The sequence below is a fragment of the Acanthaster planci genome, linkage group LG10 (assembly GCF_054643075.1).
Source record: "Acanthaster planci isolate LZ-2023a linkage group LG10, COTS_SCS, whole genome shotgun sequence".
In the NCBI taxonomy this organism is placed as follows: Eukaryota; Metazoa; Echinodermata; class Asteroidea; order Valvatida; family Acanthasteridae; genus Acanthaster; species Acanthaster planci.
In genome coordinates this window covers 8,275,395-8,296,098 of record NC_141786.1, presented here as the reverse complement: position 1 = coordinate 8,296,098, position 20,704 = coordinate 8,275,395, and the positions used below count along the sequence as shown (strand labels likewise).

Genomic DNA, 20,704 nt, shown 5'->3' with positions numbered 1-20,704 from the left:
TGAAGAAATGAAACCCAAACACGGTTGAGATCCCTTTTATTGTCGAAAATGTAGAAAATTAAGATTATAAATGAACTAAATCAGCATCAACCCTTTAGCTCACTGTATTCAAACCTAGAAAATTGCGGTGTGGGTTATGCGCCCAGGGAAGTGAAAAAAATTTGGTGAGGGGGAAAAAAATTCAAAAGTTATGCGGTGTTGACCAAGCAAGACTGGTTTCCAGACGTGGTCTATGGACTTGCCCATATTAATGCGCACATTCAAAACTACTGAATGAGAAGCTGTCAGGGAGAACATTTAATGTTGACGACCATTGTTTCGTTGTATATGTATTTTGCTACGTGATGCACCATCGTAGCGTTTTAGTCAAGAAGCATACGCAGAAACATTCTGCACAGTAGAGTTAATGGTTTTGTTATCTCCTTAATACGAACAGCGAAAAGCAACGTCTATGAAATGGCCAAATGGTTAATCATATGAAAGGAATTATGGATCATTTAGCGGGAGCTTTTTGCGCGCTTTTTGAATTACGAACAGCTTGTTATCGTTCCTTCAATGAAGCCTTCTTGATGACATTTCGATGGAAATTATTAACCGCCGGATGTAAGTTTTTGGACTTGTTAAAACAACCCCACGTACATTTTGTTTCTTTGAAACTTGTGATCTTGACAGGTAGAATTCTGGCACACTATAAAGGTTCTTACCAAGGCATTGTGTTTTAGATAGTAAATGCAAGCGCATTTGATTGTAAATTTTCAAAATAACTCATTTCGTTACAGTCAATCTTTGATTTCCTGAATTTGGTCTAATAGAAGGAGGCACTCTTGAGACAGTCTCTTGGCAGATCGAAGCATGAAGGACATGCCATAAGGGGCTTTTTGATATTCAACGAAAAGATAATTATTGTCCCTTCCTTCCCAAATCGTGTAAAAAGCTCCAAATGTTTGCCTCATCCTCCAAGGGAAGAGGGAACGACACAAATTACCACATTATATTCCTACGAAAAGACATATCCTCCACAGCATCATCCACCCATGGAAGCAAAAATTACACTATGCAAATAAAACACTGCCTCATGAGATGCAGCATCTTGGCGTGGTTCGGTTTGGTTTGGTTCAGTTTGGGGCGCGTTCCTGTGGTGTAAAATGAAATTATTTCAAGGGCCGCTACGGAGACAGGAAGAGAGTTGAAGTCACGCGAATGCTTCTGCTAATAAATTCACGTTTAGGCGGGGTTTTTTGCTAGTTGCAAGTCGTCGACACCTCTTGTAGAGGGTATTCAAGATGAAATCAGCCCACTCCACCAGTGTTATCAAACTCATGCCACAAAGCAGTCCCAGATACCCGCCCACGTCACCTGTAAAAAAGTTACAAAATATCTCAACTATTCCGAATGGATGAAGGCCGGTGTGGCAAGTGCTTTTCTTGCCTGCTCTATTTATGCGACTTGAAGGACTCAAATCCCGCTAGGTTGGCCAGTAGATTAGGGTTTTCCTCGATTATTAATCTCGGTTTTCTTCCAGCCTCAGGAAATTAGCATTTCTTAATCCTTAATATTCACCTTAGAAAGAACTGGCGCCTTCGCTAATGAGCGATCACGTGGTGTGCCCGTCGTCTACAGTCGATTGTTCTTTTCAGAACCCAACTCGCTCTCAAAACAGAGTTACATATTGCGACCACAAACCGTCAATCCTATTATCTGGTCCACCAAGCTTTTGGTATGTAGAGGAAAAATCGTAAATTCAGGTTTGTAATAATCTAACAACCGACAGTTTAAACTTCTTAATCGCAGACAAGAACATACACGTAAAACCCGGGAGTTAGATAACGAAAAGGCCACGCACTTGAACGAAGAGCCAACCACTGTAGAAACCGGAAAGAGCAAACACAATTAAGGTTGGACAAAACTTGACTTACAAGGCGTACTTACTTTGAACGTTGTCGAATGTGTACGCCATCTTCTGCTCTATTTCCATGTACATTATTTCATCGAAATAAATATACACGTCCATGTAGTTCTTTCTGTAAAAAGTAAAAGTAAACACGTTTCTCTTATGAAGTGCAAACAATAACCGTGTCTATAGCTTCGCCTGGCTACAACACAAAGCCGTCAGCTTCGGGCTCCAAGCACTTTCTGTGAACGAATGCACTGTTTCAAGCCGCAACCAAGTGATCCTCATTGTTTTGGGTCCAGTTAAGACACAATGTTCTGGAGATGAGTCAGGTGAAAGATTTCAAATTGGTTTTCTTTTTTTTTACCAATCATGTTTCTTGTGATATACGCTGTAAGCAATCAATATTTTTTTTATATTGTTGTCTAGATGCTTTATTACTTTCATTATTGTTATTTGTAGGGGTAGTTTTATAACCGAAAATGGGTCATTAGGGAAACATTCCCATAAGAACGTGCACAATTTTTTTCCAACTGTACTGTCCCATAATTCAATATTCCTTAATCCGATCTTAACCAAACTTTGCATGTTTTCATTTTAGACCCTAATCTATTATCTCTCAAAATTTGGACGGTAAAATTCGGCTTCATGAGATGCAAAATGCCAAATTGAATAAATCCATTTAGTCCCCAAACAACTTCTACCAAGAACAGTGCGTGGTACCAGAAAAGTTCAAAAACTATTGTAGTTGGCTGTCGAGGACCAGCCTCTATTGAAACTGGTGCCACTCGGGTTTCAGCAGCTCCGTACAAAGTGAAGAGCTGGAGGTTAGTTTTGGCTCCAAAACTCGATTTGGATTTTGTGTACAAAACCGCAAGGGGCATAAACCGTGCGGAAGCAGGGAGCACCGATAGTGTTGATCTGGCTGAGCACGTGTAGGTGTGTGTGCGTTTGGAACATTTCTTCGAAATCCAGTCATGGGCCTATGGATGTTTTTCACGTGACGTAACATGACGGGCAAAGGCATTTCAGGAAGCATATCTTTTCCGTGGAGGCTCGCACATTTTCGAATCTCTGTTATTCTGTTGGCAATTTTATGTTAATGTTAGAATGTTGAGAGACCCACGGTGCGCTCCTTTTCGCGCACATCTCGGTAAATTGAACGCTTACTGTCAAAATCAAGTGACCGAGGATCCTCTACAGATGACCAAATTGGTGAAATACCGTAAGGATGTGCGTTTGCACTCAGGCACACGTTACGTCACTGATCAATCAATTTGTGAAGCTCGATCAAACTCTTTCCTGCACAAACGTACCTGATAAAATCCTCTGTCACATTGCTGTGGGCTTGCATTTCGGGGGTCGCATGTGCAGCCGGCCAGTAAGCCACCGAAATCTTGCTCTCGTACGTTGAGGAAGCCCAATCGTGGCCCTTTCCAACCGATGAGGGGGTGCTTCTGCTCAACAGAATCTGACGCAACAGCATAATTATTTGAAGCGTCCGTGAAGGTATTTACAGCAGTCGATATAAGCCATTAAAACTACAGCCAAAATGCCCACTAGTCATTGTCTTGAAATCATGTTTTCTTTTGTGTCACCGTAAAATACTGTAGTGTGTCCTGTCTATGGACTCTGACGCTGACAAGAACCACTCAGTCAGGCTCAAATCTCCGTTCCGGGCAAAACTGCTCTGTTTATTTTCACGAAGCCAAAAAAAAGCTGTCTCACACACACACAAGCTCCAGACACGAGGTGTCTAGACGGGGACTGCGCAAGCGCAAGGCGGGAAAGCCGCAGGCCGTTCGCATACCAGCGCGGGCAGCCAGCCAGCTCCATGCGGGTCCGAGCTGGCGCCCCCACCGGCCGAACCCGCCGGAGCTACAATACTTCGTAAGTCATTATCTGAGATTTCACTATATGTTTTGGTAAAAGTCCAATTGATTTAGTCACTTCTATGATTGTAAAATGTCTAACGATATTACTGATTTCCTCACATCCGTTTATGTGCTCATGTACTCAAACATCATGTACTTTCACAGTACTGAAAAAACGGAGTCGGGGAAATTCAAAATGGCCGTTTCCATTTGCCTGACTTTACACTGCTTTGGACCAAAGTGAATATTTCTCAGACTGTAGAACCTACCGGTATGCAAAATTTTACACTTAGAAACGTATTTTTCACGTTTTTCTAGTAGTTACACAAGAAATTCTCCTCTCCAATTCTCAGAAGGTTCAAAGCACATTGTCTTCGCCCTTGTCAGAAGGTATTATATATGAATATTCATGGGATGAAAAAACTATTTTTAAACTATATAACAGGCATATATTTAGCTCATTCACAACTTCTTTCTTTTTTTCAGAATTTAGGAGAGTTTAGCGTTTTCCTTTCTTTTTACTGGGAGTTAAAAATTAAATTTTAGCTTTGGTTCAAAAATAAACAAGATAAACTATTGCTTTTCGGATGGCTGAGACTCTTAGAAGGGCACTTTTCTATTTATCTTTCTTCCCATTGCCTGTAGAAAAACCAAAAATGTAGCCTGATCCCCTAAATCGGCCATAAAAGATTACAAACGAGATTCCAAACTGTTTGCCTCTCACGAAATAAGTTTCTCCCTCCCACGAAGATTTCGTCCTAGATCCCCCTTGCTAGCTACTGGAGGGAGAAAGTTTTGGTTTTTTATTCAATGACTGGAATTCTGTTGACAATTATCTCATTAGGCTCCACAGGAGATACAAATTGCCCCGATTAATTGCTTTCTGTTTTGGTTTTGCCAGCTGTCTTTTGTGTGCAAAAGCTTATAAAGACCGGGTGATATCTAGCCTCAAAATCAGTTCTACATTGGTCATCATCTTGAAGAAGAGGGAACGCGCTCTTGTTTTACCGCTAGCTGTGGCTACTGTCGGTGAGTAGGATGGTTTGTATTCGTTAACATTTAACAAAGTCTACCTTTTAATACAGACTTGGGAATACACGATCACCTCCCCTTTTATTGGAGAAATGAACTTCCCAACTGCAATAGAGTCATTCGTCTGATTTCTGAAGAGAGGAAAGACAGTTTGGCTGTAGTCTTTTCAAGATGAGGGTTCCAAATTTGTTCCCTAGACTCCGTTCACAAAGTAAGGCATTCTGGACGGACATGAACAGGATGGGGAACCCAAGGTAAAACTCTACCTTGAATGGAGTTATTGGGCCAACTGTCAGCACCTTAGCTGAAGTGCACTCTCAGTGCAAAGGAGAGACAGGCTGGTTGTAAAACTGAACTCATGCACGCACACACGAAGACTATGCACCATCCATAAAAACGCGTGTGCGCGAGCTATTGCTGAAAGGCGCCTTTCCATATTCTCGTCAGTACTTGCGCTAAGCGTATCCGTCAAAATCGCTCCCAAGGCTATTTTGATGGCCAAACGCAACACGCACGTGTGCCTTTTTAATGGAGTCGATTTTTGTGTCCGTGAAAGTGAAAGGCATGAACGCATTGCGTATGCAACGCTCCCAAAAACGTACAAATGAAAAGGTGTCTTCAGACGGTTGGGCTAAAGCTGTTAGAGATGGTTTAGAAGGAGAAATAGGATGAAATGAGGATAACAATCAGGAGAAAAGAAAATACAGCATGTTGTCCCAAACTGTTGATGTAAGACTCAATTTCCCCCAGTAAGACTATTCATAACTGCTTAACCTTCTCGTCATAATTTACCACTTGAAGAGTGTCAACACTCTCAAAGAAATTACTTCTTCGTTTGGTCTGCAAACGCAGTTGTTGCTCAACCCGAACAACAGGCTACATGCAACCAAACTGAGCTGAGCTTCACAGATCCATGTACTATTCAGTACATTGTACATACTATCATGTTCCCACAGGTTAAAAATGCTTTCCTTGCAATAACACTGGTTTGTTCTCAGCAGTGCATGCAGCATTTGGTGTCGAGGGCAATTTCCAAAAACGAATGTGGCTTCGAACTCCTTCAACATGATGCTGAGGAAAAAAAAATCAAAAGCCTTACTCACGGTTCCAACATCTGTGCTTTTATTTGCTGGTGTTGGTTTCTTAGTTTTGGTACGAATATTTCAAACGCGTACAAGGGCAAGTGAAAACCTCCATGTTTGACTAGTTTAGAACATTCATTACCATCACTCCACATCGTGGTATATTACTGTTGTGACATCACAGGAAAAAGGTCTATAGGAGCATCCCAGGCGCCGAATATTTAGAGAAGTTTAAAGGTAGCTTTTGGAGAAACATTGTCAGCGTAGACCTTGTCTGATAATAGCGTATCTGAGGAGAATGTAGGCCTATGTGTTAGGCCTATATTTTCAGTTGGAAAACACGCAGCACACCCATGAAACATCTTCTGGACCGTGCAGCATTCTATGTAGTCGACAGCAGGTGGGAGATTGTAAGAGGTGGGTCGGTTGCTGTTTTCCATTCCCAAAACCCTCTCCCCAAAACCTTCTCCCAACGTTGCAAACACGTGTATAGCTAAAACCCTCTTTGCCAACCAGCCTCTGGCATGACATATGTGAAGCTTTTGTCGAGCAGTTAAAGTCCAATGTCCTTGTGTCTCCAGACTGCATGGTCGACTCGCGTTCAATGACAAACTGTTAGAAAGCTCAGACTTTTTGATAGCATCCTTTGTTTGCACAAACACGTACAGTAAGCGCCGCATTCAGTGAGGTGATCGTCTCAACGATTTTTTTTCGCTTACAAAATTTTTAACCCTATTCTCGTGACAAATGGCAGCGCTCAGGTTGAATGCGCGTTGGTCGTGGCATCATATTTATATCGGCCTTTTTGTTGATCTCGTTTGCATTTAGTTTCTGCCAGGACCTGCCCACCCAATCGGAAAGAATTCAATGACAACTGCCACCCCATTCAAACTTTGTTCTTGTCCTGGGCAGACAGTCAGCGTGTGTGCCAACAAATTGGAGCTGGCCTGGCAATTATCAACGACAAAGCAACAAACGTAGGTCAATATCAGTTTGAACATTTTCCTACTCTTTAATTGCTCAAATGAGTTACCTGCGACGAAATCCGCTGTTTTCCCCGCCGCTTTACACGTCATTTCTCGGCATAGTCTTATAACCAGCCGTAAGTTAATGTACACATTTCCGTCAGACGTTGTCCCACGTCGCTTAAAATCCAATGGCATGTGTTCACTGTATTTGTCGTCAACTTGTTGAAATTGATAACGCCAAGAAGAGAGGAATGGTGCTATGAAACATTCTTCCCTTTTTTTAATATAATGTAGGCACGAGCTAGGTGGAACTGCCTATTCACTTGTCAGTTGGATTACGTAATGATGTCTTTATGTGTCGGCCACATTACTGTGCTCGGCACAGTACGACTTATTTCTGTACTATGTTCTTCAAAATGTGAGTTCCGAAGTTAATAAGTTATTTAGACCCGAGTATAATAAGCCACTTGCGAGTTAAATTTGAAAAGAGTCTGATACACAGTGTTGTCTGATTGCACAGAAACGTAACAATTTGAATTTCTCAGACTAAAGACACTGTTGCCATACCTCGTGATTCGGGGCAAACTTTTGCATAGCTACCACCATCTTTGGAAGGGACTGGTTCCTTTATGCCAATCTTATCCATTGAAAACAGTGTATTGTTGCAAGGCGTCTCTTATGTAACTAAGCAAAAGCTTGCCCCGAATCACGAGGTATAGCAACAGCGGTTTTAGTATGGAGAATTCAAGTTATGTTCACGTGAATTTAAAGAACTAAGTGTACCAGATAATTAGCAAATGGCTTATTTTCGTCGAATCTCTTCTTTGTCGTTGCTTTCTCATGATCCCGGAACCCTGGCACGAACGACACAAACACGGGACCTCGGCGTCCGACGTATGTACCACCCCATTCCCAGCCACGCCCGTACGTTATTGCCTTTTTGTAAAGAGTACCCCCTCTCCATGAGTGTCCATGTGTGGCAGGCCAGTAAATAGGCTGCCATAGCCAACACTATTATAAGTTCTTTCACTTTGATTTATCGGGGAAAATACTCAAGCCTCTCAAGTGTTCAAAAGATACACATTAAATTAAAGCCACTTTATCAATCTTTCGTCTTCTTTGCAAATACAGTGGTTTAACTGATGACTTTTGAAAATATTTCACCTCAGGGGTGCCCAACACTGAAACAAAATCATGAAGCTAATTGCCATTTCGAAAATTGATGCCTACACTCCATCACCATGAGCCATGTTTCATATAAATATTACCTATAACAAAATTGCTGATATGGCTTAAGCAGACACTTTTCTACCCTGGCCCACTGGACAATGAACAGACCGAGAGGCTATTAAAAAGAAGGAATACGCGACAATGGCAGACAAGACAGAGCAACGAACAAATTTACAGATGATGTAAATGGAATTGACTTAAACCTGACACAGGTAATTACTTGAAATGGACGTGACATGGAAATGGACGTGGACACCAGAGAGAACAATTGTCTTTACACAGAGATATATTTCAGGTCACTTCAACTGCCGCATAGAACTGACCACTGCTATAAATTACGTTTACAATTAATTAGTGACGATGTATTTCTATGCTACTAGGCGTGACTGCCTCATTGTACGTAACAACCTGTTCAAAATTGAGATGCGTTGGTTCACACGTTGAATTTTTCATTGCAAAAAACGTGTCATTAGTTAAGTACTAAACAGAAACTCCAAAACTGGCTATGATTTTTTTGGGGGCGGGGTTGTAAAGGCAAAACCTATCCCATTCCGCCAAAAAAAGTTCCAAGGGGCTTAAAATCGATACCCTGGTAGCACTGTTTATAAATAACTCTATATATGTAAGGATGTATCTCAAGCAAAAATTTATATCTTATTAATTAAATGATATTGTGGATTTTTTTGCAAGATTGGCCAACATTACCCTCATACTAGTTTGACAAGCAACAAATCTTTTAATGTTTAGGGTTTTTGATAGTCCTTTTCACATCATTTCGTGGTCAAATTTCAAAATGGTAACTTCAGAATTGATTACAACTATTTCCGATTCCATTTTCTTTATCATTTTGCCCATCGCTAATATTTTTCGTTCCACATAAAAACGGTATCCCCGGTGAGCTTGACGTTCCTTTGCTTGGTGATTAATGGACTGAAGAACAATTTATTCGTAACAAGCGCACGGTCACCAAAAATAACTCATCTCAATAAGAAATCACTGATGCATGGATACGGAATACATGTTGTTATTTTCAACAATAACTTCTTTCTCTGTGATTGTACTTCCCAGGCACTGAAGTCATAATTCTGCTTGAACTTGTGCAAGAATAAAGTAAAAAGCCATGAAAAAATTATTAACAAACTGAAAATTGTTCTCTGAATTTTTTATTCAAATTGAATAACCGCTCGACTTATTTGCAGATAAGAATTTTCTCTTTAATAGCACGGAACCAACACCTGTGTCCCATGAGTTATTTGTAGGTCTATTGGTTACAAACATTTGCCAAAGTAAGTCCGGGATCTGCCTGCGGTGGGATAGCGCTGTTTATACTCCCCGGTAAATTGCAAAACAGCTCTCCCTCTTACATACCACCCTTAGTGCAATGCCCTTTACGTGTCGCACCGAATGTCAGAAATTAGCCTTCAGTAAAGCTCTTTTCGATTTAATGGAAGTCGGTGATCCTTTAATCCTGCCCCCTAGAAACTCTTCAAAATGGCCTTGCCAAAGCCGTGACCCGGAAATATGACTGGGTTTGTTTAGCTGTACCGTTCTTTTAAAAATTTATCCTGCCAGAACCAGTAATTCCAATGAGTGTAGCTTTCTTTTCAGTCTTTTTGTTCGTTTCTTTAATTCACATGAAAGCGACTGGTGGAATATTGTGAAAATTTCCACAACAGGATATTCCGCAGAGAGTCATGGTCTATGTTTTAATCGCTTGACATTGTCTAATGAGAGAACATTTTCGGTGTTGTGTTGTCGTTATACCTCTAATTATGTTGTTATTGGATCGGTTCCTTTATTCCCCTCTTTTCCATTGAACAGTGTATTGATGCAAGGCGTCTCTTAATGTGTAACTAAGCAAAAGCTTGTCTCGAATCACGAAGTATAGCAACGGCGTTTCAGTATGGAGAATTCAAATTGTTATGTTCAGATGAATTTAAAGAACCCAGTGTACCAGATTTTATTGAAATTTAACTCACAAAAGGCTTATTGTACATCAGGTATGGACAAGTAAACTGAAGTCGGTAATAGTTCGAAATGTAGGCAAACATGACAGAACAATTAATTACCATGACAAAAGTTGGGCACAAATTTACTCTTTTTTTCCAATATGAAGGAAAGGAAGGGAAATTCAGGAACTCTGGATGATTTCTGTAAACATTAATTTGATAAGCAGTGAACCAAAGCTTCAAAGGGATTCAGTCCCGTAACTACTATTACAATATGCTTAAGTAATTTAATCTGGGAATTTTTACTGATCAAGCAGAAGGGTCAGTGTGGTCAAATGCCAAGTCTCTAGCTGAAAGAAGAAGTTGGGAAATCTTAGCCATGTTTTAAAATATATTAAGCGGTTTTCTCAATCACATACATTATCTGCTTATTGGTACCCAAGTTCTGTTTTTGACGTGAATGATGGGCACTGGTGCCGAGCTGTATCATGACCGCCAAAACACATGTGCTTAAATTCTGAACTCAGTCCTGATAACAGCCAATTACATCAAACCTTATGCAGCAATACGAGTGCCATCCAGTGGGCAGTATGCGCAGAAGTCTTGTGCGCAAGGGTTTCGGGAGTCGAGTTGCAACATGCGTGTTCTGATCGGTGTTACCTGGAAACTGCAAAGACAAACAAGGGATGAAAAGCGGAGGTAACACGTACTTTTTCGAGCCAAGGTTGTCGTCTTGGCTCAGAGATACGATATTGAAGTTTGACTTCGAGATAACAGCCACAGTACAGTAAAATAAAAGAACCTTCTGGGAAGACTAGTGAAAACAATGCAAGAATATTACCAAAGGCATTTGTGAGCCAATAATCCTCTCTTATACGTACAAATGATCCGTGAGTGCGCATGGTTCGTGAATCGCGTACTTGTCGGGTACCTAGACGTCACCAAGTACGGTCAGGGGTCATCTTGTTTTTTTTTCTGTTTTGTTTTAATTTTGCTATAGACAAGTCCGACGAAACGTCATTCCGAGAGGCCATTTACACTCACGCTGCTGTCTTAACCTGAGCTCTCGCACGCAAGCACTTCGGCAATTGACTATTGCCTATTGGTCAAGGAGGAATTTCACGCTCGCGCACCGCCTGCGTGCGAGCAGTATGGCCCAGCTTCTAGTTTTGGTCATCAGATTTGTCTTTACGAGTATACCGACCATCTGTCGGGGGATTGGTTTCGATACCTGGTTTCAAAATTATAAAAATCCTCATTTTCCCAGTGGTGTGTGCGTTCGAAGGGCAAAAGTTTAAAAGAAAAAAAGCATTCTTCGGAAGTAACTGAGCATGACAAATAATGTCCGTTCCTTTGAAATGTCCACATTCAATTCATCTACGAAACTGAGAAGTCGCCTAGAAATCGATTTTTGTCACTCATCGCCACAAAGAGCATAATCCAGCAAGAACTCCCGTGAAGTCAATGTAGTCAACTTAGACAGTCTCATTTTAACTGCCTGGTCCGCTGAAAGAAGGAAAAGCACTCAACTGCTATTTCAAACTGTTGAAGTGCGTCTACAATGGCTCTGTGCGCTTATACAACAAACCTGGGCTCCAGTTGAGATCAGATTGCATAAATTCCATCCTTTGTTATCATCACGTAATATTTCCAAAAATCAGTAGCGTTACGGTTTTGCTATCAGGGATAATGTATAATAAATTCGCTCTGAAAGTGTTTGTTGAAATATTCAGCAGTGCTGGTGTGTCAAATAAATTTTAAGTACAGACGTAGTTGTAGCCAATAGAGGCTTTGCACGGTCGCCATCTCGCAGGGCAGCTCTTTTGGGCTGCATGGAAACCTCATAAGGAACAAAAACAGGGGCCTGCAAGATGCCAGCCGTGTAAATCCTCTATAGCTTATGAGTAGACATATTTGGTCATGTCGTCACCCAATGAAACTACCACCCCAGTGATAAACGAGGCATTGAGCAAACAGAAAAAGAACAAAGTGTGTCCTGTTTGAGCTGGCTAGTTGGGTAGTGTACCGAGTACAGGAAATTATTATTGAAGATGCCAGTGGTCGAGTCATTTCTGTCTTTCATGGTTTGTTTCCTCTTGGAAAGAATTTAATTTTGAAGCGTTCCCGTAATTTCTTTCCTAAATTTACAGCCAAGAGTTTCAACAGGTCAATGTGGAACCTCCCTTATTAGCGTGGTACTCATATTACATAATAAAATAGTGCATTTCTTCTATGTTCCGAATGTTGGAATTTTGCTGCAAAACCCTCTTCTGTACACAGTGGTGGGTAATTGGATCATCTGCACCGTACATATAGAAAAGTCCATATTAACGAGAAGACAAATTGCAGCTGTTGCTGGTTCACATTATCATAATGCCAACATTAGTCGGTAAACGAGGGTAGCAAAGTTACCCATATCATACCTTGACTGGTGACCCAACTGCATCAGTCACGTGATTCAAAGCATGCTTATCGTCGCGGTAAGCCACTTGGTACTCCGTCACCCACGCCTCGTAATCACTCCGACCTTGGGTTACGAGGCCAGAGACGGTGACTCTGCTGCTGAAGTCGACCTGTATCCACGGATGGCTATCACTTTTATCATCGTAACACCAGGCACCAGCCCAACCTGTTCGTCCCAACATCAGAAACAACGATTGATATCAACTCATCCTTGGCATTTTAGTACAACACCGTGTTGTTGAACGGAATAATTGATCGATTCACATGTCGGCCATGTTGAATTGAAAGCGAGATTATCTTTTTTATGGGAGCCAAGGATTGAAACTTAAATGAATGAAAAAAGGTTTATTACAGATCAACTTCATGTACAGTGATTAATAATTTAGACTTCATGATTTACTATATCTAAATGTTTAAGCGACATTTTAAGAAATTAAAGTGAGGCTTGGAGCCCAAATTAGTCTGTAACCACCCCATTTAACAGATGACATTGAGTAAGATAGATTAAAAGAACATGAACCAAAAATGGTCGACATGATTATGAATAAATTCTATTTTGTTACTTACCCTGTGTCCCCAGCCTCGCTCTCTGTGGTGCGTAATTGGCCAAATTCTTGCGAACCGAGGAGGCGGTTATGCGGTCATCCGGGATGAGGCCGTCCTCCATCCCCAGGCGTTCCTCCAGCGAGCAACCAGAGACGTCTACAAGGTCGAAATAGAATAGTGCTGAAATCTTAGACCACTTGCCCCACCGAGGGGCGTTTAGGTGGTTAACAAAATCTTGTTCCGGGAAATGCAGACATATAGCAAAGCACTATCAGTGCTTTGGTACAAGGACCATTTTTATTGCAGCAAAGTACGCGATACAATGACTAACACACCAGGTGTTTTATGCAGGGATTGAGCCAGTCAAACCTAGATTCAAAATCTTCTCAATATTTCTCAATTGCCTGCTTACCAACTTACCGATAAATATACAATGATAAGTGTAAGAGAAATACTTTATGGTGTACAAGTAGCTTAGAAGTAAAAAAAATCGCCTTTAATGTCTTTTTATAGGCCGCGGTTCTCTAAGCCGAAAAATGAGTGTTGTAATGAATAAGTTATGCTTAAGTGTTGGTAAGAAAATATCTCAAGTTTCTGGGAACATAGCCTAAGATTATAGTAACTTCTAGAAATAATGAAAACCTAGATGAATACAGACAGGAGGACTTTAAAAATTTTGACTGCAACGAGACTCTGGAGCTTGATCTGTTTGTAAAGACCATGTTTAGCTTTGGGGGGCTGCCAGTTTTTGCAGGAGTCAGCTTGCGTTCCCGGCTGTTTCGTCTATTCCCGGCCATTTGGTGGAGGTGAACTCGCCACGCCATTTTCACCGCCCTCCCCTCCTCCAAATGTTTTGCCGCCCACGTAGTTGTTCTTCGTTCCAGAGCCTGACTGATTCATCTCCCGTATATCGTATTTACATCATACGAGATCATTTTTTACACTCAATCATTTTACCTATTCATAACACACTTTTGCATCTCAGTGAATTCGCTTAAGGTTTATTTTTTATTAATTTACACTAAACTGACAGTTTGAAGATTGGGGGATCATAACGGTGGGGAAGAGGAGATTGTTTAAAAATGTAATAAAAAGTGGAAGCCATAATTCCCAGTTAACGGGGAAACACGTAATGCACGTTGGATGTACAAACACTCAATACCCAAGACAAATCATTTCTTCGCTGCTACAAAGAATGGGAAAGTAGTGGCCTCTCAGAGGTCACTTCTGGAAGGAAAGCTGGAAATGTAGTAACCGCTGGGGACGAGGTTTTGTCGTACACAGCTGCATTGTGTGAAAATAATTGACTCACACGGGCCGCCCACGTGCCATGCCTGCAGTCGATTGGAATAAATGAAGTGATTTTACCACTTCGGCTTACCTGGACAGGTCAGCCAGCGTTGTATCTCCTGTTTATCGCTGCTGATTAGGAAAGTATCGTAATATGTCATCTTGGTGGAATGGAGCGCTGAGTCGGTCACAAGGCCGCCCATTCCGATAGTTGTGCATTGGCAGGGGTCCTCGCCCCGAATCAGCCAGCGGAACCGATGCGTTCCTGGGTCGAGCTGCTGTTCAATGATGCATTGCATGGCTTTGAAGAAACATCCGTTGTAATTAGTGGGAGTAGATTCAGTGTAAAATGTTTATGAGAAAGAAGGCCACTTTTTTTAAATACAGTTCGCCCTAGGCAATGCCACCATTGACCTCTGAAGGTGAGGGCTCCGGGGAAAAATAGAAAGAATATTGGGAGAAAAAGCATATCAGGGAAAAGGAAAGGTGTGTCATGTGCCAATGTGAACGATTCTTATTCACACAGCAACTGAGCTGGGAAATGTGGCATCTGGAAACGGAAGACGATAAAGAATTCTACAGCAAAGCAGTTCGTGAAAACAAACCGACTATGCCTGTACATATATGTACATGTATATGTACATATTATGTTATGTGTATGTAAATATATGTTATGTCCGTGGTCGAAGCGTTTTGAGTTTCTCATTAATTTTCTGTAGGCTTATTTTGCACCGATATCGTCATTCGCAGTGTAGGCCATTTCCAGCATTGAAGTTGAAAGAACTCCTTACCAACTGTCACTGCTAACTCGGGTGGGTTGTCTCCTTTTGATATTACACGTTAAGAGCTAGTAAAGCTAAACATTTTTGACACTTGAGCCCTAATCCATAGCAGAGCAACATCGAAATTGTATGTGTTTCTTTCACTGAACATGATTCATAGCCTCTATACTTGTTGCCAAACTTTCGTCAGGTTTTGTAGCATATGGGAATGAAATGAAACGTGACAATATACTAATAGCAATGATATTTGAAACTTTATAAAGAGTAGCCCCAGTAAAGTTTTCTTAGACACAATTTTGTGCAACTTTTTACTGTTCCTCAGTAATATATATTATTATACTCCCATTCGGTTAAATGCACTTAAAAGTGCACTTTTTAAAACCCTTAATATTATCCGTGCTCTCCTGGACAAGGACGCTGTTTCTGGGAAGTCATCCGGGAAAGACATGGTTCATTGCATACGTTTTCCTGTTAAAATTGAGAACCAAGAATTAACTTACTGCAACTATTTATGAAAAAAACAGGTGCTCACTTTTTGTTGTGCATGTAACAATGAATCGGCAAAGAAGAGCAAATAAGTCCAAAAAGATCTACAAATATGTGTACAATATGTGTACAAACGAATGTAACGTGGACATTTTCTTCCAGGGATGACATCACAGTTTTGCCCAAGAATATGGCAAAAACCTGCAAAATACCCTTAGTAAAGTGCAGCAAGGTTAGCTGAGACCAAAAGGTGCATTTTAATGATTTGTATTAAAACAAATTGATTGCAGCTACCATTTAAAATAATGGGAATCTCCTATTTCAGTAAGTAAATATCGACATAAAAACACTGTGCGGTGAGGGTTCTTCCGTATAATTACCAAGGGTGTAAATCAGGGTTGGCCGATTTAAATCACATTGATTATGGTGATTTGAATGCAATGAATTTTGTTACTCAATTATATCAATCAGCATTTAAAGCGAATGTGGAAATGATAAAAACGTGGCATTTTTTCAGTTTTCAGTCATATTTGACCCAGAAAGGGTCGAAACAGGTCATGTCAAAACAGGTCATAATTTGACCCGGAAAAGGGTCAGGCCCCATGGGACCCAGATTCCAGGTCAGTCTGACCAAAGTGTTTTTAGAGGGAGATAACGTTTCCGTGAACAACTATGCAATAGAGTACAACCACTGGTTTCATCAACTGAGGTTTTTTCCTCCATTTTATTTGAATTACAAATGCTGGTCATTACGCATTGAAACAGTCCAGTAGCAACATGCTCTTGGTATAATGCATTTCAAGCAGGCCATCACTCTATTAATCCCCAAAGAGCTGGATCACAAGCAATCCTTCATATGGGCTTCCTCCTGAAGTTGTTCAAAGGTACCCGGGCAGTCCCTACTCAGATTGCTAGGACTTTCAAACTGTGGAGAGGACTTCAGAGCGAAGAGACTTTAGCAGTATGAATGTTATGTACCCATGGACGTACAGCATTTCTCAGACAGACTTTTGCATGGTCAGGTTCACATTCAAAAAGCTACCTCCCTCGAAAATGAGGTGGTCATGATGGTGCGTGTCAGCTGAGAAATTTAACCATGAGAGAGAAATACGCCTCAGAAGATTTACTGGAGGAACCGGTTGTACTTGGAACAGGGTTTTATGACAAATACATTTTGAAAAGCACTGTTTTCCATAGCACCTTTTACAGACAGACAAAACGAGTGAATTACTGTGTTCAGCTAACCAGTGGGGAATCAGCTGTAATAGAGCACTTTAAGTGTTTCAACAGAATCAGGAGAGCAGAAATCTCTCATATTCATCCGATACATAGAATTTGAACAAAGTTATATTGCTGGAAAGGATAGACAATCAGGTGCCTGTGCAAGGCACATTTAACTGTTCGAAGATTCAACGATGTTGTCAGAGCAGTAACTAATGAGGCGATAATTGGAAAATATGCCCTAATCGCAAGTGGAAATGGGCAGTCGGGTAGAACAATTGCAGCTTTGCCAAATCTAATTAAACGAGATTAACGCTAACATGAGCCTGTTCTTTTTCTCTCACCTACTCACGGCCGGGTGCATCATGTCAGCAACAGAGTAAGCCTATATTTTTTTATCGAACTGTCTTCGAAAAACTGGCTTTGTAGGGGAACGGTATTTTACTAAGTAGTTGTGAAAATAGCTGAAAAAATGTTGAAAAGCTACTGAAACCTCATAATTACAGAAAAATGTCTTGGGGCTAGTTCTTCTAAGGCTAATTTGTGCTGAACAACATGTAGTTGCTGATTTGTTCGAATCCTACAATGTACAGACAAATTGAATTCTCCATTGGGTTAATTTGATTGAAAAGTGAATTTTCCCGAATATGTCGAACTGCCCTTGCTCTTCCAAACAAGTTGATGCTGCTTCTATTTTAATTTGTTCATTTAGGTGTTTTTTGTCTATTTTAACCAGTTACTTCTTAGCTATTATTTTCATACAAAGGGCTTCAAATACCTCTGCAAACAGCAAAATGGATATTGACTCAAAACAACATTTTTGAACACGAAGTTGAGTTTTCAAGGTCACTGCAGTATTTACCGACTGCCTTTAAAACAGGGCTATAGTGTCTAATACAGCATACCTTTATGGGGCCTGCACATATTGTATCTTATTTTGTTCATCGGAAAGATTCTGAAATATTCATGTTTTTTTCTTGATGAACTGCAGTGCGTATATTAAAAGCATATGTCAAACATTCAGTGCAAAGTCGTCATTGTAAACCATTAACGGTGTGTTTTCTTATTATTCAGTTCCAGAAGACATCTATTCCTGCTCTGAAAAATATGTCCACAGTTACAAAACGCAACACACACAAAACGAACTACATGAAAATAAAGAGTAAAAAGCATATCCTTTATTTTCTCCATATTATGCTTGAAACGTTGGGATGTGATCACTATTTATAATATCAAAGATTGAATCAAACGTCTATTATCATACTGAGCTTGGGAATATGGTCATGATTGGAAGATATATAGTCCCAGTTTTCAACACGATTGAGGCTGCAAAATCCACAATGATTTCTAGGTGTGTTTACAGTGTGACAGTTCACACTGTGGAATGGCCACAAAGTGCTCACACTGTGTTCTCAGAGTGAACGGATCATTATGGACAATCCACAGTGATCTCACATTGTGTTCACTGTGTGGAATTTTACGGTGTGGAGTCTCCAGTGTGTTCACAGTGTGGTCTCTGTGTGAACACTGTGATCACACAGAGAACACACGGTGGTAACACGGGGGAATTTTCCTAAGGGTGAGGTAATAACATAAAAACAACTAGTCCTAAATTGTGAAAATACACTTGTCAAGGGTAAAAAAGTAAGCATTTCCTTACAGCAGGGAGCCGTCCTGTCATGGTCAGCTCTTCGGTCATCCCAAATTCTGTGTCCAAAACTGCTTCATACAAATGAAGGTTTTCTTGGCTAATTTCGGAAAATGTGTAAATAAATCAGTAAAAGCAGCATTCGTTTTCGAGCGAAATAGAACGAACATTCAAATCCCCGTTCAATTACAAACTCTATTTTAAGGAGTGTGCATTCAGTCGTATAGAGTCAGCGTTCGATTTCCTGATATTGCACTAGTTAAGTATGTTGACATTCATTTTTGCGTGAAATAGAATGCACCTCAGTAATCTTGCATTCATCTCAGTTTGAAGTCAAGCTATTTTGGAAAATGTGCTGACGATTTCGCGTGAAGCGTTACCCAACGTATACGTGGTTAAGGATTAGAAATCGTTTGTGTGCCAATAGCAGTTACATTCTTAGAAGTGTTTAGTTGATTGGTTAAGTGTTTGAATATTCATGATTGACATAAACCATTTTGTTGTCATTGGAAACTACCGACTATTGTAGGAAATCTATTTAAAAAAAACACCGGCGCTGAAAAAACCGTCCTTCTTGTGCTGCGTTTCAATCAGAGAAACCTTAATTTTTTTTTCAGTTTGATAACAAACACACTATAAATGAGTAATATGACATTATATCAAAGTGGTGTTATGATTTGTGTAACCTTTGTGTATATTCTGATCACATTTAACGTATATTTTGCAATTTCAAATTACAGCAAGTGAATTGAATACTCATTTCCAAGAGGTTACGGTAAAAGACATTTTCACTGAAAAAGAATGCACATTTGTGGTAATTGGCAAGGAATACGTCAATCGGAATCCCAGTCACATATTTTAAAGTCCGTAATAAAAAGTAATGCGCATTCATTGATTTTAGGGAAGTAAAACGAAGTCGAATGCTTGTTATTGCGGAAACGAAACTGGGTCTTAAGTCGTTTTCAAAATCTACGCTGAATTAAAATTTTATTTTAATTAGTTAAAAATTATATCGCGCATTTTCCGAAATTGGCCGAGAAAACTTACATTAGAGACCGTTAAAATACCACCTATTCTTATTTAGCATGTACATTTTACAGTGAGCAAATGTACATGTGTTGCTATCATTTTTTTCACTCACAGTCCAGGATTACATGTTGTAGCTCCCAGTTTAGCAAATCCTGGGACCTCTATTTTTGACAAGATTTACAGAATTGGTTAGGGCCTTTACCATTGGCTCCTATACTGCTCTACAGACACAAGTTGGTACTACACTACCTGTGTTTCGTATTAGCTTAGACAATATTTGAACCTAAAATGTTACCAGAAGTTCACGTGGTCTCCACCTACCTCTCTTATAAACTAAGTGGTGTGCATGCAACTACAATATTGCCAAATTAAAAGGGTCGCCCCTTAATCTGGTGAATCATCCAGTAAATTAGCATTGATTCGGTGTGTTATTATTACACTATCTATTTGGTTCTCAGTGAGAACTTAAAAATATGTTGAAGTTCGTGGCTGATCCGCCTGTGAGGCTGCTGGGGTGCCTAGTACGATAACGATCGAGGTTTTTCAACGAGTACAGATGATTTCTCATCGTGTAGAGCCATTTTTCGAGCAAATAAAGAAAAGGGTGTTCTTAACCCCCCTTCCCTCAAGCTGCTGCTTCCATCAGAATTCAGTTTTGCGCTTTGCAAAAGAAGATTAATTTTTTTTTTTTACTTCGGATAGATTTCATTTCCCTTAACCGTACCGTAGGCGTACGCCTTACACAGCTTGAAAAGATATAAGCTTACCTTGACTTCTGCTCGCGAGAAAGACAAACAATGCAAAAATGTTCACGAAATTTACCATTCTGTGTACCGAAGGCGAACGAAATTAACAACACTCGTATGGTGGACTGATCCAGCTCCTTTCCCGTCCAGTACACTGAATGATGAGTTTTCACCGGAACTGTCGCAAGTCTGGTTTCTATGGCAGTGCTTGTGGTGACGTGTATCAATTTTAAACACGCAGCGTTAATGCGCAGAGAGAAGCCCTCAGTGAATTATTTTACTCACGTGTTCATGGTAAAAAAAAATCGTCCCCATTGTTTTAAACTTTCATTTTGTGTTTCCTTGATTATGTATCAAAAACGCGTAAATAATCTGAATTGTCTGGGCCAAGAGCATTTTCAATACAGTTTAAGCTTGGAAAGCTTCCCCTTTAATAACTTAAGCATTACGCTGCATTGGACTGTACT

The 20,704-nt window shown here is 40.3% G+C and overlaps 1 protein-coding gene across 1 annotated transcript; it reads right to left on the bottom strand.

Moving 5' to 3' along the window:
• Nucleotides 1-8,345: 8,345 nt before the first annotated feature.
• Nucleotides 8,346-20,563, bottom strand: LOC110985963 (retinoschisin-like). The gene is made up of 5 exons (XM_022247491.2): nt 20,259-20,563; nt 14,417-14,626; nt 13,057-13,191; nt 12,450-12,655; nt 8,346-10,693 (listed from the first exon to the last, which is right to left on the bottom strand). The coding sequence occupies exons 1-5, from the start codon at nt 20,314-20,316 to the stop codon at nt 10,550-10,552; spliced, it is 753 nt and encodes a 250-aa protein (XP_022103183.2). The 5' UTR covers nt 20,317-20,563; the 3' UTR covers nt 8,346-10,549.
• Nucleotides 20,564-20,704: the final 141 nt, after the last annotated feature.